Source organism: Pteronotus mesoamericanus, unplaced genomic scaffold (genome assembly GCF_021234165.1).
Source record: "Pteronotus mesoamericanus isolate MK-2021 breed Mesoamerican mustached bat unplaced genomic scaffold, CSHL_Meso_final scaffold_167, whole genome shotgun sequence".
Lineage (NCBI taxonomy): Eukaryota > Metazoa > Chordata > Mammalia > Chiroptera > Mormoopidae > Pteronotus > Pteronotus mesoamericanus.
Window position 1 is genome coordinate 21,234,716 of NW_026555308.1, and position 26,047 is coordinate 21,260,762.

Here is a 26,047-nt window from a genome sequence, read left to right on the forward strand (position 1 = left end):
ACTTAAAAATAAAATATTTGCTAGGCATATGCATAGGATTAAATGGACTTGTTCCATTAAGTAAATTTGAAAATATGGCCAGGTGAAATCCTTCCAGTAAAAGGTTAGAGCTTGTTAGGATTAAAAACAAAACTGTATGTATGTGTGCATATTTTGTTTTGTTGAATATTAGAAAAATACCCACCTTGTTTTGTTTTGCTTGGTTTTGAGCTTTTTAATAGCTGTCAAGTAGTATAAGATAGTCTTTGGGACTTACGTGCTCTTTACTTGGCAGTACAGAGCCGTTCATTTTTTAAAATAACGGAACTCTATTTTCCTTTCTGTATATTATTCCATGACTGTAATATTTGTGAGTCTGCCCCAATTTATCTATTTATACTCTTGTTGGTGGTTGAGTTGCTTCCTTTGGAGATGGCCAAGAGGATAGGGCAGTATGTCACAAACCATTTGAGGTTCAAATTTATTTATTTAAAAGATACTTGTTTGTTTGTTTATTTATTGACAGAAGGGAAGAGAGGGAGAAAGAGGGAAACATCAATGTGTTGTTTCCTCTCATGAGCTCCCTACTGGCTCAAATTTGGTTTTTAAAAATGCTTTTTATGAGACTGTGTAGCCCTGGCTGGTGTGGCTCAGTGGACCTAGTGCCAGCCTGTGGGTCACTGGTTCAATTCCCAGTCTAGGGCACAGGCCTGGGTTTTGGGCCAGGTCCCCAGTGGGGGGTGCACAAGTGGCAATCACAAATTGATGTTTCTCTCCCTCTCTTCCCCCCTTCCCCTCTCTAAAAATAAATAAATAAAATCTTTTAAAAAGAGAAGAAAGAAAATATATAAAGTGATGAAGGATATAAATTGAAGGATATGCAGTCAGCTGTTACAGTCCAATTAAAAATATTAAGTGCACAAAAGGATACTAGACCAGTTGGAAACATAAAGAAGTAAATTTTTTTGTTATATCCATTGAACATTTATAAAAATTGGCCATATATGTAGCCAAAGAAAATCTCAACAAATTCAAAAAGCTTCAGGATACATTCTCTGATCAGATTGCAATAATAATTAGAAAATTCTTTAAAGGTGATTAAAAAGATCTTAACTAGTAGTAAGTTAAATATATTCCTAGGTAACACTGAAAGAAGAAAATAAAGGGGAAATTATGTTGTATCTAGAAAGAATCCTTTATAAGAAAACTAATGGAATACAATGAAGTTGTATTTAGAGGAAAATAATATTAAAAACCCTTATTATTAAGAAAGAAAAGGGAACTTAGTACTCAATTCAGATGACCTTGAGTTTTAGTTTTCATTCTGGTATGGCAAACCAACAGTGACACTACGGCCCCATCCAGGGTAGAATGTCTTATTGTAGTCATTCTTACTGGGACCTAAAATATGAAGGTTCTTATGTATGTTTTCAGTTGAAATCATTTTTTTTCTGTGTTGTGAAGAATTTCAGGCAGATGATTTAAAGTTGTCTTGGGATGGTAGCAGTCCCTGGCAACTGTCATAAGCAAATGCTCATTCTCTCTGGAGGAGCACAGCTTCAAACCAGGCCTCAGAGAATTCCTACAGGTAAAATTTCCAAGAAGCTCATAGTAAAAAAAGTTTAAAAATATACAAACTAGGTACCATGAATGAGAGCTAGGAAAAACAACCCACATAAGATGCTGGAATTTATCAAATACAGGATAAAATAAGTTTGTTTTTAAAATGAAGCCATTGTCCCGCAAAGGGAAAGGTTGCCACTTCAACTCCAGTTGTGCACATGCTTGATTTGCACCCATCCCTGGTTGGGATATGTGTGAGAGCAACTGATTGATGTTTCTCCTCCTTTCTTTCTCGTTCCCTTCTCTCTCTTTAAAAAAACAAACAAACAAACAAAACCTTAAAAAAAGGAATAAGAAATTTGAAAATATATGCAAGAAACATCAGACTATTCAGAATCACCAAGGAGAGATTTAAAAAATCTAAATATGTCTTACAGAAATAAAACATGTTATTCAAGTGGTTGAAATTTATGGCTCATCTTCAAAAGTTTCTGTATTTCCCCTCCTGCTTACCCCAACTTTTTAGGTACCAGGACATTATTCATTCTATTCATCTGGCCCGGAAACCAAATTTGGGCCTGAAATCCTGTGATGGCAACCAGGAGCTCTTAAACTTTCTTCGAAGTGATCTAATTGAAGTTGCAACAAGGTTACAAAAGGGAGGTCTTGGTTATGTGGAAGAAACATCAGAATTTGAAGCTCGGGTAAGAACATTTTCCCTTTGGAATCTGTTACTCATGAAAACCCAGTTTGGAATTTTTCCCTGATACTGTTCTTGACTCCCCCTGATGATCCTCGAACTCATATATTTGAGTTTATCTTGAAAGACATGTGGAACTGAAAATTCTCCGTACACATATAATCTTTTTCTTTTGTCATCTCTTGTTGGTGTCTAAAAAAGAAGTTGACACAGAGCCATTGTTCAAAAAGAGGTTTTCTGTTAAGTTGAATGAAAACGGCCTTGGAGCTGTAGTCCTATGACACTATTTAACATGTTTATTCACGTGTGATACCTGTGCTTTAAGGTCTGAAATATTGTCCACTCTGCTTTTATTCGTTCATTTATTATACCAGATTAGCTCAGAAGAGTTATGCTTATATTGGGCAACACTCGTGCTATTAAGTGGGTATATTTCAAAGCTTGTTTGTAGTCCTGTCATTTACTGTTCAGTAGGACCCGTAAGTGGTATAGGCGAAGCAGTTAAAGAGACCCAGCATTCCACTTCAGGTTTAGGTGTCAAAGTTGGAGAAAAGATTGGAGGATACTCTCCATCAATTATTTCTATAAAATGTTTTTTACTGATTTTAAATAATAAAGTCCATACTAACTTCAAACAGTATTTGTGGGTCTTTTGAAATTATTTATATGCATTATTGCATGTGTATTATTGTGGTATCATTTAAAAAACTTCGACTATAGTTGACATTTAATATTAGCTTCAGGTATAATTGTGTGATTTTTATGAGCAGTTACATCTTTCCCCCCATTTTTCCTAATTTGTAAACACTTTCCATTTCTTTACATCACTTCATGGTACATAATAACCCATGGAGTTGATATGGTTTTAAATACTCCACTGTCGCAGAGTTTGTGTTTCATTTTCTTTGCTATTTAAATTAGCAAATTGTATATGCATTTTATATATGCTACTTTTTTCTTTTTAATCAATCTGGTTATGAATTCTTGGTACATTTCCTAGGGAAGAGAATTTAAACATCATTAGGTTTTTTTAATGATTTTTGAAGAATTATTCAACCCATATGACTTTGTCGTTTTCAGATACACATTTAATCTTTTATTTATTTAGCACGTATTTATCAATCTCCTACTTTATGCCAAACCATACCTCACTAACATTGGGTTATCATTCTTTGTTATTTCTCTTTGTGGTTATAAAATAGTATCTTTTAATTGGCATGTCTTGCATGACTGAAAAGGTAGTGTTCAGTATTTAAGAGCATGATTTGGGTCTAAGTGATTTAGCTTCTGTTTCCTCATCCATAATATAAATGTGAGGCTTAGATGAGGTCAAGTATGTAAAGCATATTATCAGCCTTATAGTTTGTAAGCCAGTAGGTCAGAACAATTTTTATTTTTCTTTTTAGTTTTTCTTTGCCTTGAGACTGTAGTTTGCACATAGTTTACCAAGTGAAAGAATGATTTGTGTAACTTAAGTGTAGAGCAAGTTTCATCATTTCATGGATCCCTTCACTGAGGAAATGGAACTAGTTGGCTACTTTTAAATGCATAAGCCATCCAGTGAACTGAGGAAGCCAGTTAAATTAATGTTGTGACCCATTGGTTGATTTAAATTTAGTCAAGGATAGTTTCATTTTTCTCTTGGCCTCTCTCTCAGTCTGGTTTTTAAATCAATTCCTATAGGTGGTCTCTTTAGAGAAACTGAAGGATTTTGGGGAGTGCGTGATTGCCCTTCAAGCCAGTGTCATAAAGAAATTTCTCCAAGGCTTCATGGCTCCTAAGCAAAAGAGAAGAAAACTCCAAAGTGAAGATTCAGCAAAGACTGAAGAGGTGGATGAAGAAAAAAAAATGGCAGAAGAAGCAAAGGTATCTAGTTAATGGAGATGCAATTTTATGACTGTGGAAGAGTATGATTTGGTTTTAAATTAGTCTGACCCTGTGCTTTTTAGCTACTGTAAGTGTTGTGGGAGAAACTCAGTTCTTGCTGACCCACTAAAGAATTATAGATCAGCAAGCATACTGGCATGTAGGCAGAGCTTATTAGTGTTCAGTTCTAATGGGACAGCAAAAGCAAAGGTGACAAGAGCAGGGTGGTCAGAGAAGAGGGTAGCCAGAGGCCTGGTGGCCAGAGGTATACCCCCACGTGTCAAGAGAGTAAGTCTTTGTTTCGAGGACTTACATAGTTGGTGGGATGGGGTGAAGAAGTTTACATATGATTGACAGGCAAAGGTGGTGCCAGCTTTCCCACAGGGACATGTGGGTACTCAAAAGTAGATATGTGTGGGTTCTATTAACCCAAATCCTTATCTTTTTTTTTTTTTAAAGATTTATTTTGAGAGAGAGCGCGCGTGCCTCTCACACGCCTCCTACTGGGGACCTGGCGCACAACCCAGGCATGTGCCCTGACTGGGAATTGAGCCAGCGACCGTTTGGTTAAGGCCAGCACTCAATCCACTCAGCCACATCAGTCAGGGCCCAAGTCCTTATCTTGCTCTAGACTCTCATTTGTTCATTTTGCCTATGTAATGGGAGGTAGGCAGTTAACCAAAATTGTTTTCTGGGCTTTTCCTTTGAGCACTGTGGCCCCCTCCCCCGACCTTCCAGACCTTGGGATGAACACATAGTCTCATGGTTTTCCTTTTCCTCGCTAGTGCAGTTGATACACATAGACTTTCAAGGGCTGCCCATCTCCTGAACTGTCATAGTTTTGCTCTTGTTGTTCAGAATGCCTGGCAATATTACTGGACCAGGCTCAGGACTGCTGTGTTACTGGGTGAGACGTGTCTTCCTTTGCTTCTAGCCTCCTGTATTTTCTTTGTTGTAATGATGAAGGCCCTGCCTTTGTTTTTCCTCTGGCTGCTTATTTCTAGCTGCTACGTAACAAAAGTGCTGTTCCCTGAGCCAGTGTTCATTTTTGTCATTTTCACTGAAGTTTGTGGTTTTCAAACTATTCTGTGGAGCACAGTCCTGCCTTAGGGTTAGGTGATGGGTCAGAATGTCCCCCTTCCCCTTTCTCAGAGCTGATTCCTTTTTTAAAAAACGTGGTAGTGGTTTTTAAAAATTGTGGTAAAATATATATAACAGATATTTTGACATTTTAACCATTTTTTTATGGGACAGATCTGTCATTAAGTACATTCACATTGTTTTGCAACTCTGTCACCATCATCCACCTCCAGAACTTTTTCATCTTCCCTACTAAAACTGTGTTCATTACCGAGACTAACCTATACCCATTTTTGTACCCCACCTTCATTCCTGGCATCACCATTTTCTTTCTGGGTCTATATATTTGAATACTGTTGGTACTTCATATAAGTGCAATCATAGAATATTTGTTCTTTTGTGACTGGCTTACTTAGCACAATGTCTTCAAAGTTCATCCACATTGTAGTGTGTGCCAGTATTGTCTTCTTTTTAACACTGAATAATATTTTATTGTACATACATAATACCTCATTTTGTTTGTCTGTGGATAGACACTTGGGATACTTCCACTTTTTGGCTGGTGTGAATAATGCTGCCATGGACATGGTTGTGCAAATACCTGTTTCAGTCCCTACATCTAGGTCTTTTGGGTATAAACCTAGAAATAGAATTGCTGGATCATGTAAGAATCCTGTTTAATTTCTTGAGGACTTTCCATAATGTCTTCCGTAGTGGTTGTACCATTTCACACTCCTTCCACTGACGCATGAGGGTTCAAATTTCCCACATCTTTGCCAGCACTGGTTATACTCTGTTTCTTTGTTAGTAGCCTAGGGTATGAAGTGGTATTTTATGAATTTGATTTGCACTTCCCCTAATGATTAGTAATGTTGAACATTTTTTTATATGGTTATTGGCCATTTGTCTATGTTCTTTGGGCAAATGTCCATCTAGTCATTTGTTTGTCTTTTAATTGGATTGTTTGGGGGTTTTTTGTTAGAGTTGCATGGGTTCTTTGTATGTTCTGGGTATTAGTTCTTTATCAGGTACATGATTTGCACATATATTCTTTTTTTTTTTCCTGTCAATAATGTCTTCTGGTGCACAAAAGTTGTATGTTTTAATGTTCAACTTATCTATTTTTTCAGTTGTTGCCTCTGCTTTTGCTATCATATCCAAGAAATCATTGTCAAATGCAGTACCAGGAAGCTTCTCCTGTTTTTCTTCTACAAATTTTATGGTTTAGCTTTTATGTTTAGATCTTTGATCCATTTTGAGTTAAATTTTATAGGTAATAAAAGGTAAGAGTCCAACTGCATGTTTTTGCATGTGGATATCCAGTTCTCTTGTATTTTAATTTTAAAAGTAGTGTTCTCATTGTAAGTAAATCAAATGTAAGAGGTGAGTAAAATATGAAACAACTCCCATCTTAATTTCACTACCCAATAATATTATTCTTCAATATTTGATGTGTTTTCTATATACATACAAAGATGAGTTTGTGGATTTTTACAGAATGGAATCCTCAGCATAATGCTTTGCAGTTTTTCACTTATCAGCATGTCTTAAGTATCTGTCCCCTCTCCCTCTTGAGCCCATGTAGATGTTCATTTTCCTAACATCTTAGTTTTATACTGATGAACATTTTGTCTCTAGTTTTTCTTTGTTTTTTGTTTTTTTTAAAAAAAACATTTTCAATCATTTAATCATTTTAGTTTTCAATTTTTTAAATTGAATTTATTGGGGTGACATTGGTTAATGAAATTATTGTATAGATTTCAAGTGTACAATTCTGTGATACACCATCTCTATATTGTGTGTTCACTGCTCCAAGTCAAGTCTCCTTCTATTGCCATTTATCCCCCTATAACTTCTTCCTCCCCCCACCCTCCTTTCCCTTTGGTAATCACCATACTGTTGTCTGTGTCTGATGAGTGCTGTTTCGTTGTTGTTGGTTTTGCTTAATTTCTTCACCTTTTCCACCCAGACTGGTTTTTCTTTATTAGAACAATTAGCAGCTCTATTTTTGTCTTTTCTGTGTATTAGATTTCTGTTTAAGATTACTTAAGAATTTGAAAACAAATATACTGTTTTGTTTTTGTGGAGAGGTCCCAGCCATTATCCAGTGGCATACTTTCCCCTACTTTTGATTTCTCCTTCTCTCCCTTCTTTTCTTTCATAAACAACTGGTAAAAGCTTACTTGTGGCCAATCACTGTGGTTAGTCTGCACGTTACAATGAGTTGAAGCTAGAAGCCTGTGCCCTCAAGGAACTCAGTTTAAGTCTGAGAGATGGTTATAGTAGTGTAACAAGTACTGATGATAAAGAACAGTACTAGCTCACCAGGGATACATAGGGGCAGATTAAAGAGAACTTCCCAGAAGAGAGGATGCATTAGTTGTGTTTTGAGGAATAAGTTGGAGTTAATCAGGTCATGGAAGGGTGCATTGGTTGATTGAACATATCCTTTTTGTCATTGACAGTTTTCCTCTCATTTACACAGAATAAGTCTGCTCTCTCAAACTCCTCAGATATTTGAACACGGTTGTCCTATACCCACCCCCTAAGTTCCTTCCTCAGGTCAAGGATGATGTGGTACAAGGAAGATCATTTTGGAGAAGAGTAAGCACAGCAGAGAACTAAGACTCAGTTAAATAAAGGTTTAACTATTATTTCTCACATAGGCTCAGAGACTTCACACATGTCATTATTGTACTAGCATTTAGTTCTCACCTTCTGGTGCTCTTTTTAATGATTATATGGCATACAGGTAACGTTCCAGATGAAGTCTAAGACATTTGATAGTTAATAGTCTTCTTTGCTAAATATTTTTTCATTAGGCATAATTTCTAGCTTGCTGAGTACTATATGGGTTTTGTTTTTAACTCAGCTTTATATAGAAGACTTTCTTGATGTGCTCTCTCTTTACCATTTCTTTACCTGTAATGTATTCTTAGTAGATGTATTTTTCTCATTAAGTTTATTTGTTTTTTAAATTACTCAACCCCATAGTGAAGTAACCTGTTCTTACCTTGTCATGTGATGAGACTTGATTCTTAGTTTGATTGGGGAAGAAAATATAAGCTGATTTTAACCTTGGGACCCAGACACATAGTACATAAATGGAAAGCATGGGAGAGTTTCGTGGAAAATCAATTAGGTTGCCTACTGAGCACTTCAACAATGTTGTCAATTAAAATGGCATTATGCCCTTCAGTTCCCCACCAAAGGTCAAGTTTGCCACAGCTCTGAAATTTTCCACTGTTCTTTGCTTTGAAGGTTTCCACTTAGCATGGGCCAGGGTTTTTTTTCCATTTGGCACTAGGTTGTTGCATGAGCTAATATCAGTCTCTAATCTGAGCTTCAGTTTCCTGATTTATAAAAGTACATTATCTCTTATCTCTTTGTAATAGTCAGTGATTTCAAATATTTAATGTTTATTTCATTTTCTTCTATTAAATGGGAAAGACATTGTATAATTTGGCAAAATCCTGGGTTCTTTTAGGCCCTCTGTTGACTTCGGATCCATTTTTCCTGACAACCTGATTGTTTGTTTTTGCATTTTATACATTTTTTTGTGGAAGAATATGGTCTGAATCCTCATTATATTTTTGCCAAGATATCCTGCCTTTTTTACTGTTAGGCAGAAGGACTTGAATGTGAACTGGCTTCCCCTTGGTTCTGTTATACTCACTTGTAACTAGGGAACGACTTCATTTACATATTTTAAAAAGTCCTCACCCAAAGATATGTTTGTTGATTTTGGGGGCGTGGGTGCGGGGGGAGACATTGATGTGAGAAACATCGTTTGGTTGATGATTGCTTCCCATATGTGCCCTTGACCCCGGGGTATTGAACCCACAACCTAGGTGTGCCCTGGCTGAGAATCCATCTCAGTGTTTTGGTGTATAGGATGATGCTTCAACCAACTGAGGCACCTGGCCAGAGTGGGACCAACTTTATTTAAACATGCCATAGAATTTGAATTTTTCAGCAGGATAGTGTGTCTAGCCTCCCAGAGAGTCTTTACTGGGTGCCACCAGTGTTTAATGTCAAAACTTTTTCTTGTTGCTGTTTATGTGTTTTTAAAAACACTGTCTTGCCTATGATAGGGGTTTTTGTTTTTCTTTAATGTGCTGGACTATTTGGAATTTTGTGTAGTGGGAGAATAAATACCAGAATGTTGTTTTCAAATCTTGAGTTTCTCATGGTTTTTGTCCTCAAAATTCAAGGCCTGTTGGAGTCTACACTGGTCTAGATGTATAATTTAGTTGGTATAGAATGGGACACTAATGATTAGTATGTGAAATGCCAAGAGCATTGGATTGGGATAAATTGGTCCAAAATTGCTGTGAGACCTTGGGTAAGCTTTCTTTCCATGAAAAATAATAAACAAATGTTACCCAGATGTGCACAGACATTTCATACTGACATTATTCAGAATAGCCAAAAAATGGAGAACACCCAGATTTTCATTAACTGATTAATGGATAAAATGTAATATATCCATACAATGGATATTATTCAGTAATTAAAATGGAATGAAGTACTGTTGCATGCTTTGATGTGGATGAACCTATAAAACATGCTCCATTAAAAAAGCCAGTCACAGAAGACCACATGTTATATGGAATGTCCAGAATAGGCAAATCTATAGACCAGAAGTAGATTAATGGTTGCCTAAGGCTGGGCAAGTGTGGTGGGTTAGTGTAGGGAATGGGGAATAATTGCTAATGTGTCCAGTGTTTTTTGGGGGAGGTGATGAAACTGTTCTGAAGATTATGTTGTTGCACAACCCTGTAAATACTATGAAAATCATTGACTGTACACTTTACAAGGTGAACTTGTTAATACAAATTTTATCTCAATATTTTTAAAATGAGGTTAAATAAGTAGTTCTAAGATCTCTTCAAGTTTTTTATTTTAATGAGGCCAGATGAGCTATTGAGTGCTCAAATTTATAGGCAATAACTTCAGGAAATAAAAAGCAGTGCTGTATTCCGATAAGGCTTTTTCTTGACTATCCACTAGAGGACAGCAAAGCCCATTTTAGCCATTTCCTGCCTATTCTCAATAACATGCTTTTCAAGGACTGAACCTAAAAATCTTAAATTTATATTCCATTTGAAGAGATTTGGGTTGATGTTACAGTAAGAGGGTCTGTAGTCGCATACAACAGGGAAGAAAACCAGTAGTTGTCGTAAGGGACCTCATGTTTCACTGAGGAGCTCAGAAGAAGGAAGGAAGGAAATTGTGCTGTATGTTGAAGGCAGATACTGAAATATCTGCTGTTGGGGGTGGGAGTAAGGAATGAGTCCATATCCACTAGACCTTGAGCAGCCTCTTAAATAAATTTTTTTGGTGTGTTTAAATTATCCTTGCTATTCATCAGTTTATACCTGTGAGATTCTCTGTGGTTCTCTATTTGTGTAGGAAAGAGAAAGGACATGATTAGTTTCCCTCATGCCACAGCTTCAGAAGTGGCTGGACTGTTTGTTTTATTGCTTGGCTGGACAGCTTTATTTTAAAGCATATGACCTTCTAGGATAACTGGCTTTTCCTATAGGAGAAAGACTATATTACTTAAAATAGATCTCTTTGCCTAGGGCAGGGCAGTGAAATCCAGCAATGGTGGTGTCAGTTAGCTAGAACTAGTTCGAGTTGTAAAAGTAGCAAGGATTGCTAACCTACTTTTTAGTTCAGTCATGAATGAGTCGAGCAGAATGACTTCCACAAGGCTGATGATACTTAAGGTAACCTAGTCTCTCAGCTTCTGGTGAATGTCTTAGCTGTACCATGTCCATCTCAGTTGTATTTTCTGAGTATGATACCACCGTGTTAGGATTTGTTTATGTAGATGCTCACCTAATCATTGAGGCAAGAAGTAGTAATATATAAGTAAATGAATTATCTTAAAGTGGCATTTCTCTTCCTCCTTAGAGTGGATATTTTATAGGAGAGATGGTTGTGTTTATCATCAAAACTGCTCACTGTATTTTCCACCACCCCAACGAGGTTTTGCTTGGCTGATTCTAAATTAATTTGCTTTCTATGATCATGGGAGGAGGCAATACAGGTTATGCTGACATTAACTGCGCATAATGAAGTCAGGCTAATTCCTGGGACTTGGAAATTTTCATTTTACTTAGAAGATAAATTCACAAGAAATACTTTGTATCAGTACTTTATACTTTTTAAGCATTGTAGAGTACTTTATATTGGGTTGGCCAAAAAGTTCATTGTTTTTTTCTGTAAGATGGCTATAGTAATGCTTAGTTGTCTTTAACTTTATTCAAAACAGTTTTGTTAGGTTGTATTTGTGACAGCCGACGTATCAGCCTACATTTAACAATAACATCGAAACTAGTGAATTTTTGTGTAGCCATTTTAATATTTAAGATGGAAGAAAATAAGCAACATTTTTGGCATATTGTGCTTTATTTAAGAAATGTAAAAATGCAACTGGAATGCAAAAAACTATTTGTGCAGTGTATGGAGAGGGTGCTGTGACTGATCAAATGTGTCAGAAGTGGTTTGTGAAGTTTAGTGCTGGAGATTTCTCACTGGACGATGCTCCCTAGTTGGGTAGACCAGTTGAAGTTGAAAGTGATCAAATTGAGAACAATCAGTGTCACACCATGTGGGAGATGGCTAACATACTCAAAATATTCAAATTAATAAAGTTATTGGTGAAAATGAAAAATGTGTCTTTCATTTTATGGAAAAAACTAAATGAACTTTTTGGCCAACCCAATAGGACTTTTAAACTATTTATTTAATAAATATTTATTTAATATTTAGGATTGTGGCACATACTAGTGCAGACACTGATATATCAATCTTGTTAAACCACAGTTTTATTAGCTATGTGACATTATTGCATATAAGCATTTACACAAGTGTTCCCTGCCTTTAAATGATATTGAATCTTTAAATATTTTTCACTAGTGTCTCTAGTCATTTCCCTCCTTTAATTCTTTGTGTGACCTTTTGCACTTTTTTCACCCCCTTAGAGCCTTCATTTCTTCTATAAGATAAATGAGTTAGGAGGACTTCTAGGAGGTAAATGTACTCAGAATACTGTTGTATTTTACTTATTCCTAGTCTTTAATGTATACTCTGTCGTATACTCTGTCATATTATGTGAAAAATCCATGTCTTTGAGGTCACAGTGGTAATACTGGCCTGATCTGGTCTCTGTTTAGGTTGCATCTGCTCTAGAAAAATGGAAGACAGCAATCCGTGAAGCTCAGACCTTTTCCAGAATGCACGTTCTGCTTGGGATGCTGGATGCCTGTATCAAGTGGGATATGTCAGCAGAAAATGCCAGATGCAAAGTTTGTCGAAAGAAAGGTATATTTAGGTTAATATTGCTTATCTGAGTGTATTGGGAACTAGGACTGCCATTCCCCAGATCTTTTCTCCCCTAAAGAATTAGTCATACACAGGTTTTAAATGTGGTGGGACAGATTTTACCTTCTGGAGGTCTATGAAATGCTCGTCTAAAATCACATAACCTGCAAATCAAAGTAGGTCCTTTGTTCCTCAGTTTTGAGTATAAAATGAGAACAGTTGATGTTTCCAATCTTCATATTTTATACAGGAAACAAAATCAGTTAACCCAAACATTTTAATCACTTTTATTATCTCTGAATTTTAGTCATCTATGAGGTAAGATGGGTGTTACCACCAGAGGGCAGTACTTGTACATTGTGAAGAATATTCAGGTTTGGTTGTTTCAACACTGAATTTTATAGAACAAGGCATTTGGGAACTGTTTAATGCTGACAGCTTTCAGAGTCCATATGTGTAAAAGGAACTTCATGGCTAAAAGTGTTCCCCAGTGATTAACTTTCGAGTGGCTAAAACTGTTTTGTGAATTTGGCTAGAATTTAATTTCCAAGTATGAAAAGACCAATGTAAAATCATTCAGTTGCTGTAAAAACTGATTTAGAATGAAGGTTGGAGAGGGGAAATGACCATGTTAAGTTGATTCAGTGTATTTTCAAATGTAGGGAAACTGAGTGTTAGAAGAGAAACATAACCAGATATGAGGTGGGAAGTGTTTAAGGGGGCCCAGGAAGAAGAAGGGCAGAAAATGTAATTCTTCATGGGAGTGGGAAAGGAACAGCAAAATTCCCAGCTATCACTTGGTTTTTCTGCCTCTTAGTAAATATAAACTGTCCTGTCCTAGCCTTGGGATATAAGTCAGAAGACCTAAGCCCTAAATTACCTACAGACTAATCTGTGATACATTTCTTTTCAGAAAATGACTCCATTTTTAGAAAAATATGGGGTAGCACTATACTAGAATATTTGTTCTTCCATGGTGTTAATTGAGGGCGAGTAGCTCTTTTTTACAAACTCCTTGACTGTTGCCATGTTCCTGACAGTGTTATACAAGTTTATCTCTTTGCAGGTGAGGATGACAAACTGATCTTGTGTGATGAGTGTAATAAAGCCTTCCACCTGTTTTGTCTGAGGCCGGCCCTCTATGAAGTACCAGATGGTGAGTGGCAGTGCCCAGCTTGCCAGCCTGCTACTGCCAGGCGCAACTCCCGTGGCAGGTGAGAATTCTTCTTTTAAAAACAAATAAATGAATAAATAGCTATTATAATTATGCTTCAGTTATTCAAACTGAATGATTCTAAGGAACTTTAAGTTCATCTATTGAATATAGAGCATAATAATTTAAGTATTAAAATAGGAGCTCTGATTTAATGTTAGTTTAATGCTGACATTTCTACTTTCTACTATGTTCTCTGTCTTCTTGACCGTACCTCTGCCCCCTGCTTCCAGTTTGAAACCACCAAATCCTTGAACTCATTATCTTCCTTACCCAGACCTATTACTTTCCTTCCTTATGATTAGAATTTAGGTGTCAACTTGTATTTCTTCCTCTCCCTCACCTTCCATAGTCATTTCTTTGCTAGATATTATCAAGTCAGTGTCCAGATGTCTTAGAATCAATCTGTTGTTCATTCTCCAAGGTCTCTCTTGTCATTGGCCCTTGTGTGTCTCTCACCTTGTCTCCTTCAGTGGCTTAACTCCTTACCTCCTATCTTTCACCCTCTTAGCTTTTCAGCATTTGTGGTTGATACCAGAATAGTTTACAAAAAGCTCTTATTGTATAAAACAGGCATATGTTTTTATGAGCCCTTCCTCCCATATTTGTGTGCTTATTACAGACTGTTCATTGTGTATCCTTGTCTCTTGTGCTTTCCTCCCAGCAGGGCATGATTCTCTTTTCCCAGAACTCCCTCATTTTCCTGAGTAAACTACCTAAAATTTTGTGCTTTTTTGAATTGTCCTTGCATCCTTAGAATAATTATTCCTCTTCTGTGTTCCATTTGGATGTTCAGTCTCTAAAACAGTATTTTGCTGCATTTTGCCTTTACGATTCTTTTTACACCTGACTCTCTTCCTTTGAGATTGTTGGTGCCCTGTGAGTAGAGGTGGCACTTTTGTTATTCAACCTAATCCCAGTAAGACCAAACACAGGGCTTTGTAAAAAGGAGGTGCCTCATATTTGCCAAGTTAATGCTGTTGTTTTCCACATTGAAATTTGAGGTTGTAAAAGGGCAGCTTATAGGCACTCTGGCTTGGTCTCTCTTTGAAAGGGCAGAGCTGTTTGATCCTGACCCCACCAAACAGTATTACTTGGTTATTTCTCACTCCATTCCAGCTACACTTAGAGAGATGAGGCATGCTATTCTGAAATGGTGGGGCTTTGGACCAGCTGTTCTGAGCTGGGATTACCATTGCTTTGATGTTATGGTCATCTGCAAGCTGTTTCAGCTCCTGGAAGGGGGCCATCAAGGTGGAGTAACACCTGTCTGGGCTTTTATTCTTTCAGTCTACCCCAGAGTTGGGGACACATTTTAATACCTTAAATGTTACATTATCTAGCTGCTTTTGCGAGATAAAAGCAATAGAGTTTTGTATTGTTTTGTGTGGGGAGGGATAGGAGTTGCATTTTGCTCTTAACTTCTGTTGCCATTAGTATCTTATCCAGAGCATTTGGGGCCTGGTGGAGGAGGCATGCTGTTGAAGTTTAGGTTTTTATTCTATGTCCTGTGTTGTGGCCTAGATTCAGTTTCCCTCCCCTCATCATCAATTCCGTGTAGTGTGTGAAGAGAAAAAAACTTGCTGGGATCCCCATGGGGCTTTATCCCCCAGGAACACTTAGGCCTAGAACCATGTTCCCTCCATGCTTTTCCCACCTCACAGGAATTACACTGAAGAGTCTGCCTCTGAGGACAGTGAAGATGATGAGAGCAATGAAGAGGAAGAGGAGGAGGAAGAGGAGGAGGAGGAAGAAGATTACGAGGTGGCTGGTTTGCGATGTAAGTATTTAGTTGGCCTTCTTAGTTTTAACTTCACAGTCTTTTGGGCTGACTTGGAAAGACTGGGCTGGCTGGCAGTGGATAACCATTGCTGCCATCATGCCAGCTTCCTTTTTCACATGTTGTGGCTGCTGGGGTGACGTCACTGCCATGGCTTTATTTATTTGTTTATATGTAAAAATTCCCAGAATATCCTCACTTTTCTGGGAACATGTAGGTTTTCCTTTATGTCTTTTTTTTTTTTTTTTTTTTTACTTTATTTTTTTTAAAGAGAAGGGAAAGGAAGGAGAAAGGGACAGAAACAGTAATGTGCCTGAGAGACACTGACCGGTTACCTCTCATGCGCCCAACTCAAGGCCTGGCCCACAACCCAGGCCTGAGCAGGAATCACACTGGCGACCTTTCGGTTCTCAGGCCAGCACTCAGCCCACTGAGCCGCACCAGCCAGGGCCACGGCCATGGTTTTAAAGGGTTTTTCAAGATGCCATTTAACCCCCTTCCTATTAGGAGATTGGGTAGCTTGATCTCAGGAACATCAATTTATGGCAGATTGACTTGATGCCAAAACTTAGCAGAGTTCAAGGTCCGGAGTATGTTTATGACAAGTCTTCTTGTTCTGAACCCCTCAGTGTCTGGGGACAATGGGTAAAAACAGTCTAGGCCCATTGCCACCTCCTAACAGTTCTTTTGTCTCTGCTGTAGTCCTGCTTTTAGAAAAGTTGTTTTTCTCTGGTTACAGGGGTTTTCTCTTCTGTGTAGAGTGCAGGGCTGTAGCTTTGCTGGGCTGAAGAAGGAAGATTGGTTTTTCACGGCTTAGGCGTAAAGTTGTTAGGAACGTTCATATCTGTTCACACTAGGTGCCAGGAGGGGGAGAAAAAGGCCCCATCATTTATGCTCACCTCATTGACTCTCTCTCTCATGTTTATTTTTTGTGAGTCTTTAAGAGCCTTGTTATTTTCATGGTTAAACCTAACGTTCTGCAATTTACCCTTTTAACAGCCTCCTTCTTTCTAAAATACACCCTTCTTTGTAGGTTAGTAGAAAAAAAGACCACAGATCAAGATTTTGATGAGCTCTTGAAGAGATGGTACAATTCCCAAGATCATAGGACTCTGCATGATTGGACTTTGTGTAAGGAGAGAGAGGATGTTTGGCACGACCAGTCTCTTACTGCAGTAGTGCCGCCAAACCCAAGAGCTTTGGACATGCACACCTGCTCCCATCTCTCCAGTCTTGCAGGCTTTTAAGCTGGGACACCTCAATTTCACCCATTCCTATTGGGCTTCTTTTGTTCATTTGCTGGGCATGATTTTCCAGGTATCCAGGATGAGGAGACAAGTAGTCCATTAGCCTTGTATTACAGAAAGACCAGCATCTACTTGCTGAGAATTACGATTTGATGCATGTTTATCTGGGAACAGATTCTGGATATAGCAATGTACTGATTTTGTTTATTTTCAAACTAGCAATTGCTTTCCACTTCTGAGTTGTTGCTCTCTTTCCAAGGAATTGTTTTCTTTCCAGGTTTCAAGGGCTTTGTCTGCCTAAAGGATATAGGAAGTATTTGGTACTTTAGAGTTTTTTGTCTACTCTGCCTTTTAGGCCACTAAAGATGTGGTTTCCTAGTTCAGCTCAAGTCCTTGAGTCGGTGTCTGTCCCTAGCATCCCAAGTTTTATCCTTGGCATCAGCTTCTTACTCTCTATTCCTAGCCTGGTTTTGAGCTTGAGATCCTGAAATAGCCAACGAAGGGCTATCATGATCTGGAAGTAGAATGTAAAACACTATTTATTTGTTGTATTACTGCCTCCGTATGCCCCTATCTTTGTCCAAATGTCGCTACCTCGCTTTCCAGGGAAATTTTGTTTAAAGGAGAAGCCTTGAGCCAGAGATATTGAGGAGTGTTGGTTTGTGTGACAGTGAGCACCTGTTGTAAACCTGAGACACAGTTAGTCTTGGGTGCTTTTATATTTTTTCTCTCTTTGGGGATCCTGGTCAGGGTTCTTATGTAAGTGGCCTAGCCAACTGTCTATGGTTTTCAGAAACCATATGCAAGAAAGCAGGACTGGGGCTATCCCTAAATTGTATTCAGCAAGGAACACTTGGCATAAGTACTTCACGTAAGTATCAGCTTTTCTCTGAGAAGTTGTGATTGAGTTTAGGATAACTCTGGGAATTATAAAATAGGATCTATTCTATAGTCAGATTTCATCTCAAATGTAAATACATTACACTCTTTCAGGCTGAGTGTGGGCTCTAGGCATTCCAGGCACACCTGTAGCAAATGTCCTCTCCTTGGTGAGTCAGTTTACAACCGGCTCCTTTAAGGGCCTCATTCCCAGGAGCAACTGAACAGTATGGGACCAAAGGATAGAAGCACTGAAGGAACTGACCTTCTGAAGAAGCTCTTAAAAGGTCTTTGGCAGTTTATGAAAGGTATTCATTCTTCGTCTACTGCTACCTTTAAGAGGTCCTGTTAGGTAGGGCAAGAGAGATTTTAGCAAAGAGCACCCTGTAACACAAGGAAGCCATTGCTTTGGTTGTCCAAATTATCTCCCCATTCCATACATGCTCCCTTTATCTTCATTTGTTCTCCTCTGAATCTGTATTTTTTATTTCAGTGAGACCTCGAAAGACTATCCGGGGCAAGCAAGGTGTCATCCCCCCTGTGGTAAGGCCAGGCCGACGACCGGCCAAGAAGCCACATCCTTCTAGCAGGAGGTCTCGGCCAAAGGCACCACCTGTGGATGACGCAGAGGTTGATGAGCTGGTAAGAATTATCATTTTGCCTCTAATGTTTGTTTTTTATCCCCCACTCCAGCATTAGGAATTCGTCAGGCAACAGGTGGGAGCCTCCCCCTCTCCTCCTTCCTCCCTAACTTCGGGGGCTGTTGGGTGGGCCTGTAGGCAGACAGAGGCAGCAGGCCCCCCAGGAACAGCTATGTTCGGCATTCCCCTGCTGTAGCCTGCAAACATTGTCTCCTTTAGTTAACAGGCAGCCTGCGACTTGTTAAGGATTTTAAAATAGTATCCATGTGTCTCTAGTGGCTCAGAGGGGCTGGGTCTCCATTGTGGGAATGTCAGCAATGTTGGAGCCTCACTTACTCTCCGGTCTTTTGCTGGCAGTTGTTATGGGAGGGACATTACCCTCCCCTTTGCTCCTCAGTCAATGTGATGTTAGTGGTTTTGCTTTATATTTCAAATGAGCTTTAAAGAACAAAAAGAGGCCCTTGAAAACTTTGTTTCGACAGGTCAAATTGGTGTTGGGGTGGGCTGGGGGCACAAAACAAGCTATTATGGGAGCTCAAAGGACATTGAGAGATCCTACTTGCTCAGCCTTAACTCCTTCAACTCTGTGGCTCCCGCTTCGAGTCACAGCGTGTTAAGGGCTACTTGGAAGGGAGGCCACACCTCTTTTCTCCTTACTCACTTAGCTCCCACATGCCTGCAACAGGAGAGCATAGGAAGAGGACTGTACCTCTTGCTTTTCTTCCCCGAGACTGCCTACCCCGACGAAATTGTCTTCCATGGTCCGCATAACCCCTCTGACTTTCTGCAGTTGCTTGCTTGTACCCATCCACAGTGTTACCACCATCCCAGGTCCATCTGCTCTCAGTGGGCCAGCATCCTGTTGACAGTGGTCTTTTCCGGCCAACCTCCTCAGGACTGCTAGAATATGGCAACTGCTGCCTGCCCTCTGCTGCTTTGATCACTGTCTACCAGGGAGGAGGCAAGTGGGCTGATGGAAAGTTTGCCCATCCCCTGGCTGAGGAGGCTTTCTGACTTGAACGTCAGATGATTTTGACTGTCTGTTCTAAGAAAATTGTTGAACTTTTACTTTCTCTTTTCAAAGCAGACATACACATTTTCTGCTCTGTCCCCTCTTCTTCTCTTGGTCCTGTGATAACATGTCTTCTTCATTTGGCACCAGGTGCTTCAGACCAAGAGGACCTCTCGGAGGCAAAGCCTGGAGTTGCAGAAGTGTGAAGAGATCCTCAACAAAATTGTGAAGTACCGTTTCAGCTGGCCCTTCAGGTGAGCTTTGTGTTCCCAAGCACAGGGGAGTAGGGCCAACCTAGCAGCTGAGGGAGTGCTTATTTGAACCCCTAGGAACTAATATGATCTCTTCTTTTCAAGACATGTCTCAGTGGCAGGGGATTAGTGTTCCAAACCGGTAGAGACAGCCCTTAGTATAAGGTGAACACACCTTCTCTGTGCCTGCCAGCTGACTGATCTCAGCAGGGGAGGGCCTTCTGTAGCTGATGGTCTAACAGCAAAGTATGTCGGTTATGTTCAAGGCTGTGCTGATATCTCCATTTGATTCTCCACAGGGAGCCTGTGACCAGAGATGAGGCTGAGGACTACTACGATGTGATCGCCCACCCCATGGACTTCCAGACAATGCAGAACAAATGTTCCTGTGGGAGCTACCGCTCTGTGCAGGAGTTTCTTACCGACATGAAGCAAGTGTTTACCAATGCTGAGCTTTACAACTGCCGAGGCAGCCATGTGCTAAACTGCATGGTGAAGACAGAACAGTGTCTGGTGGCTCTGTTGCATAAACACCTTCCTGGCCACCCATATGTCCGTAGGAAACGCAAGAAGTTTCCTGATCGGCTTGCTGAAGATGAAGGGGACAGTGAGCCAGAGACCATTGGACAGTCCAGGGGACGAAGACAGAAGAAATAGAAAGGCGGGGCCCTGGTAAGGGAGAGGGAGCTGATGTTGGGGGAATAAAAGGGGAGAGCAAGAGAAGAGTGGAAGGGAGGTGAGAGAGGAAGATGGAGAAGAACGTGGAAGGGAGGAGGACATCACAGGGAGTCCAGAAATACCTGTCGCCCCAAGCTCGTGCTGTTTTTCTAAAACTCTCCATAGGGCCTTAACCAAGCAGAGCTCTTTGGAGAGAGTAATATTGTGTTGGTGGTCTCTGGCTAGAAATATGGGTGGTAGATGGCCTTAAACTCACCCCCCCCTCCCCCCCGGCAATCCCCAGCGTTTCCAAGAAGAGCCCAAGGGCATGAACCCAATTTCTTTCCTTCCTTTCCTAAGGTCCCTTCCACTTTGGCCACCACAATAGTGCCAAGCCCTCTGGTCTCCAGGGGCAGGATTACTGTATTTCAATAGGAATAAGTGTAATCAGGCCAGTTAGGGAGGTGGTGTTGATTTTTTAAAATCTATATTTATATACAGCCTTGTTTCTTTAAGCCCATGCTCTGTCTCTTCCTCCCTCTCCCTCTCAGGTGACGATATCAGTGAGTGCCATACAGAATTCTGTATTCACCAGCATCATGAAACAGTTGTGCTCTTTTGAGCTGATCTTGGCAGAGTAAAGGGACATGTCCTGGAGCCATTCCTGAGCACCCGTCCCCTTCTTTGGGACAACTCTCTTTCCACTCCTACCCCACCCCTCCCCACTCCCACAAACAAACAAACAAACAAACAAACAAACAAAAACTGAGGCACTTCACTTAGAGACTGGAGTCCTGCTTATAATCATGCATATAATATTTACTTTGATGGATCTGGCCAGAGGGGTGTTGGAGCCCAGCCCACCCACATACCAGACAAGCTCTTAGGGGAGCAGAAGAAAAGCAGGAAGAATTGAAATGTTTAATTTTTTTAAAATCGACTTTTCTAGTTATTGGAAGTTGCTTGTTTCAGCAGTGATATTGTATAAAGAACATCTTGTAAAATATTTCTGTCATCTTGCTTTGGCACATGTACAGTACAATTTATATGATAATGTGTTTGCTTTCCTTTGCCCCATCTCCTCCCTCAGCCACGTTCTCTCCTTTAGAGAAGTGTGTTGGAGGTTCATCATAGCAATCAATGTGACCTGGTGGGGGTGGGGGCACCCCCCTGCCTGCCCGCCCCTGTGGCTCTTTCCCCCTCCTCCGTTTCCATCTGCACCGCCCTCTTCCCATGCCTTTTCTGGCCTCAGACTCTGCTCCCTGAGAACCTGAATCTTTCAGTGGTGTCAGTGGGAAGAGGGATGGGAAGAGAAGTTAGCCCTTTCCCACGACTCTAGCGCTAGTAGTTATATCTAGGCGAAAGTTTGTAGCCATCTTTCCCTTTTATGAAAGATTTTGATAAAAATGTAAAACAGGGTTTAATTTTCTTTTTTATCAACTTTGAATTTGGAAATTTTGAGAACCTAGGTTCTTCTGTACCTATTTAAATTAAGGGAAAAGAATTCCACCAAGGGGACTGCAATTTATAGAACTTGAGAATAAAGCCTCTTAGTATTAAACTTTAAGGTGTGGTCCCTGTCTCTCCTGTCCTCTTCGTTCAAGGACTTTGGGGATTTGCTCCAGTGGCTGGTGGATAGGTTTACCACCCCCTCTCCCACAGGCTTGGAATGAGCACTGACATTACAATTTCATAATCCCAGCCACCAACACCTTTTCCTGCCTCTTACCCTAGAGCCAGTCTGTTCTTGTTGACAGTAAGAATCCTGTGTTCCCACTTTAGTGACACCTGAATTGTTTTTTAATTGTCTCTAAGGAGGAAGGGCCCCATTGAGGGGTAAACTTGTAATAAATTGGAATTTCAAATAAACATTATGTACTTGTGTTTATAAAGAAGAAACAATTCTGGTGAATCTTTCTTTGTGCTCTTGTGGGGAGGTAGTGGGTAGTATACAGTCCTGAGCACTGTTTTCCCATTGGTTCTTGGAACCAGTTTTCCCTCAGCATCGAGAAGACCCCTGACTTAAGTCTTTTAACCAGAGGTTACACTTTTCTTATTTTCTTGCTTCAAGAGACATTTCTGATGCTCTCAGTATCAGAACATGACGTTCAAGTTTCTTCTAGCCTTGTCTCTGTCTGAAACCCCCAAAGTTTCATTTGAAATTTCTAAGAATTAGGAAAGTATTTTTGAAGACTTCACTCTGGGAATTTATGTAGTCTTTCAGTTAATTTTGGGGAAGCTCCTGACATTTTAAAACACTTCCAAGGAAAATTTCAAACAACAGAAGAGTGAAAGTATAGTGAATTATCATGTACAGAGCTTTAACAGTTCTACCATATAGCCAATCTTGTGTTCTTTATACCTTCATTTCTTTTTTTTATGCTGGAATTTTATAAAGTCTGAGTGATTGATTTCGAGTAGGTCCCTGCTGGGTGGCAGTTTGGAATTCAAAGATTTTGCAGAGCCACTGCACGATCCCGTTTACTGAGAAGGGAAACAGCCAGTTCCTCACCAGCTGACCTAGGGACAGCATATGGTAAAAGGGGAAGAAGTTTGAGGAGGCACCTAAACCCTGAGTATGGTTTCTGACACTGACTTGCTGTGTGGCCTTGCTGAATATGGGCTTGGAGCCAGGTCTGCACTGTGCACTTGGGGATTTTCAGTCTTACAGGGGAGGAAGCAGTTTGCCCCAAGGTCAAATTGGATTTGATTAGCCCTAAGGTTCTGGATAAAGGAGTGTGCTACTTGGGAGCATTTTGCAGTCCCGTTCCTTGGGTAGGTTCCTTAGGCCACACTAGAATATTGCCAGTGGGGCCATGTGATGTGACATGGGGTCTGCATCCTGGTCCTGTCCAACTTCTCAGCCCCATCCCTCCCCACTCCGTCCCCGGTGGTGTGACCTCGAGGGGAGCCACCTAATTTTAGTTGACTAGTACAAATGGAGATGAGAAGTTTTGAAGACAGGTCTGAATCATTACTTCTGAGAGCCAGCGAAGGTCTCTCCCTCATCCTGACCGCTGCGGAGGTGGCAGCGAGGTGGTGTCTGGATTCCAAAGCCATCGCTTGGACAGTGGGTGTCTACATCTTGCCAGGGTCTCTTTAACAGGGGTGAGGAAAACCAGGTAGAAAGAGTGCCCTTGTCACTGCTTCCATTACTACCTCTGCCCAGGGCCTTTAAGCCTTTTTTTACCCAGGATTGCCCCAGAATCTTGGAGCTTTCTCTGTCAGGGTGAGGCTGATAGCAGCTACTGACCTCCCCGCACCCCACCCTGGGGCCCCTACTCAATCCGACCTGTCAAGATCACCCTTTTCTGACTCCTCCGAACTTTGAATTGTTTCCCTGGAACTAATACCGACTGAGGTCAGGCCTAAGAAGTCCCCTTAGCTCAGGCCCTCCCACATACAAGTCCAGACTGCAGACATGCGCACACTGATGTGCTGTGCTGCTCTGAAGACCCACTTGCTGAGCCACCATGGCCAGAGGGTAGGGGCTGGAGGCATACGATGCCCAAGCTAGCAGGTGTTGGTTTCTGAGGCACTTGGCGGGGTGGTGCTTTGGAATTACCTTTCTAGGGGCGGGGGAGGTCCTGCTTTGGGAGGGGGCTTCTCTAGACAAAACCACCCCAGGTTACAATGCCTGCTCTTACCCCCTGGGAGGTGGCAGTAGTGGTGGTGTGGTGGTGGAAGTCACAAAAGCTCTGGAGGCTGCAGACAACCTGGCTTTGTGATCTTGAGCCAGACAAGTCCTCCACTTGCCATTGTCCGTGAAGAGGGGAGAGGAGGACCAACTTTTTGTGGACTTCTGTAAAAGGTCTTCAGGGAATGTTTCCTTCTTCCTTTTCCTCTAGGGTCTGGGACATTTCCATAGTGTCTTCCAGGGCTGAGAAGCCTTGGCTGGCAAGGTCCACCCTCCCTCCCATGTCCTGGCGCATGTGAACTATCTCAGCCTCAAAGCAGACAGAGCCCCATTTGCACCTCCCCCACAACCCCCACCCCCTCCCAGCTGGAAGCCAGTCTAGTGTCTGCTGAGTGGGACATAGCCAGGGACCCCCCCCCCCCCCGCCCACCGCCCCCTGTGTCCAATGATTGGCAAGGAATAGGGTGAGCTGGTGCCACAATGCTAACTGTCCTCTCCACCCTTTGCTGGTACACACTTGCTTTTATCCTTTCACCTCCTGAATCCTCTCCTTTTGCTCCAACTGCCCCTGCCCTTAGCAGCTTCAGCTCTACTCACTGCAAACCTGGTCTATCAGCCCAGCTCGGTGCAGCCCCTGCCCCTACCACCTTGAATAAGCTCATCTTGTCTCACTCAAGGACCCCTCACAGGGAGACTTACAAGGTGTTACCGTTACTTGGTTGCTGTGTTGGTCAACAAAAGCACAGGGACTATTGCGTGCTCCACGAGAAGGGAAAGATCAGATGGGGAAGGCGTTCCATGTCAGACATGCAGAAGCAAAGGCACAAGGGTTGCAGAGTTCCCCAGCACTATTGTGATGAGGGACAGCCCTAAACCTCTCTCAACTGATGGAGCTAGCTCTCTTCTGAGACACTGACACAACTGTGTTGTTTTCATTTGGTTTCTTGTCCTGTGAGATGCGCGGTTGGAGCAGGGGAAGAGCTCCAGCCTGAGAGGCCCTGGGTTTGGGGGCTGAGCCTTACTAGTGAAATGAAGCAGTTGACCTCGGGCCTCCAGTTGGCTCTAAAGTGGGGCTGGCCACGGGGCTGGATCCTTGGGGTCTCCGGGCAGTGACAGTGAATGCCAGTGTGTGTCTTGCACATCCAGGAACAGTATCAAGACCCTCAGCATGCTGGAGTCACAGGGGCTAAAGCTGAGGCCACCATGGGGCCCTGGAGTCTGACCCCAAGCTGATGGGGCCTCTGAGACCTGGCACACAGGTACACACGGACCTTTTCCTATCCTCCCACACAGGACTATGCAAGATGCCCCATGGGATCGATACATACTCCTCTGTCCCATTTCTCATTGCTACTCCCAGCACCTCAAATCTTTTCACACCCCATCAGGAGCCAGGGGTCCAATTCCCACTATGCTCAGGAGATCCCATCTCTATGCCCATGTCTGCCACTAAGATGCCCATATACCTGTCCAGCCCCATCTCTACTCCATCCAGAGAGATGACAGGTGGGGTGGGGTGCACTGACTAGGGTCCCAACGAGTGACGAAGGCAATGATGACAGAGTCCAGCCTCAGGCCCCAGGGAGGAGACAGCAGGCTGGGGGCTACAAGAGGCAGTAGGAGCAGGTCCTCTGCTCCTGAACCTCTGAGTGAACTTTTGAATGAGACTGATGCTCTCATTCTCTACACAAATGAGGAAAGCAGAGTCTGAGAAAAGAAAGACTTACCCACAGCCCCAAACAAGCTAGGCTCTTCAGGGACAGAGGGGGGAGTGGCATCCCAGGGGACTCGCAGTCTCACTTCAGGGAGCAGGAACCCAGGCCTCAGAGACAGGCTAGTGGGTTGCTAAAAGGAGCAGACAGGCAAAAGGGACACACACACACACACACACACACACACACACAGAATCTGGGACTCCAGCAAAACACAGCTGTTCCATGGGGGACATTCTCCTGATTGGTGGGGAGCCAGAGAATAGGGGCAGGGGGATGAGCTCAGCACCCACCCCAGCTCTGCTCACAAAGGAGACTCCTGCAGAGCACCCACCCTCCTACCTTCCCCCTTCCCAGGCCAGAGAGGACTCCGGGTGCCACAAGGGGGTTTATTCCAGTCACAGCTTCCAGAGAAACTCAACAATAAATTACATCATTAAATAAACTCCCTCCTGGACCACACCCCCTTCTGCCCCTTCTCCACATGCTCCCCCA

At 41.6% G+C, this 26,047-nt stretch overlaps 1 protein-coding gene across 3 annotated transcripts in view; it reads left to right on the forward strand.

Moving 5' to 3' along the window:
- Window positions 1-22,105, forward strand: part of BAZ1B (bromodomain adjacent to zinc finger domain 1B) — a 72,514-nt gene extending 50,409 nt beyond the window's left edge. For 2 of the 3 annotated variants that reach the window (XM_054589734.1, XM_054589736.1), the window contains 8 exons: window positions 2,069-2,246; window positions 3,926-4,108; window positions 12,376-12,523; window positions 13,590-13,737; window positions 15,401-15,516; window positions 18,136-18,284; window positions 19,446-19,549; window positions 19,846-22,105. In XM_054589734.1, the coding sequence (XP_054445709.1) occupies window positions 2,069-2,246; window positions 3,926-4,108; window positions 12,376-12,523; window positions 13,590-13,737; window positions 15,401-15,516; window positions 18,136-18,284; window positions 19,446-19,549; window positions 19,846-20,203 (1,384 nt within the window). In that variant the 3' untranslated portion in view covers window positions 20,204-22,105. The remainder of the gene's footprint in view (window positions 1-2,068; window positions 2,247-3,925; window positions 4,109-12,375; window positions 12,524-13,589; window positions 13,738-15,400; window positions 15,517-18,135; window positions 18,285-19,445; window positions 19,550-19,845) is intronic. The other variant, XM_054589735.1, reaches the window with a different exon arrangement.
- Window positions 22,106-26,047: the final 3,942 nt, after the last annotated feature.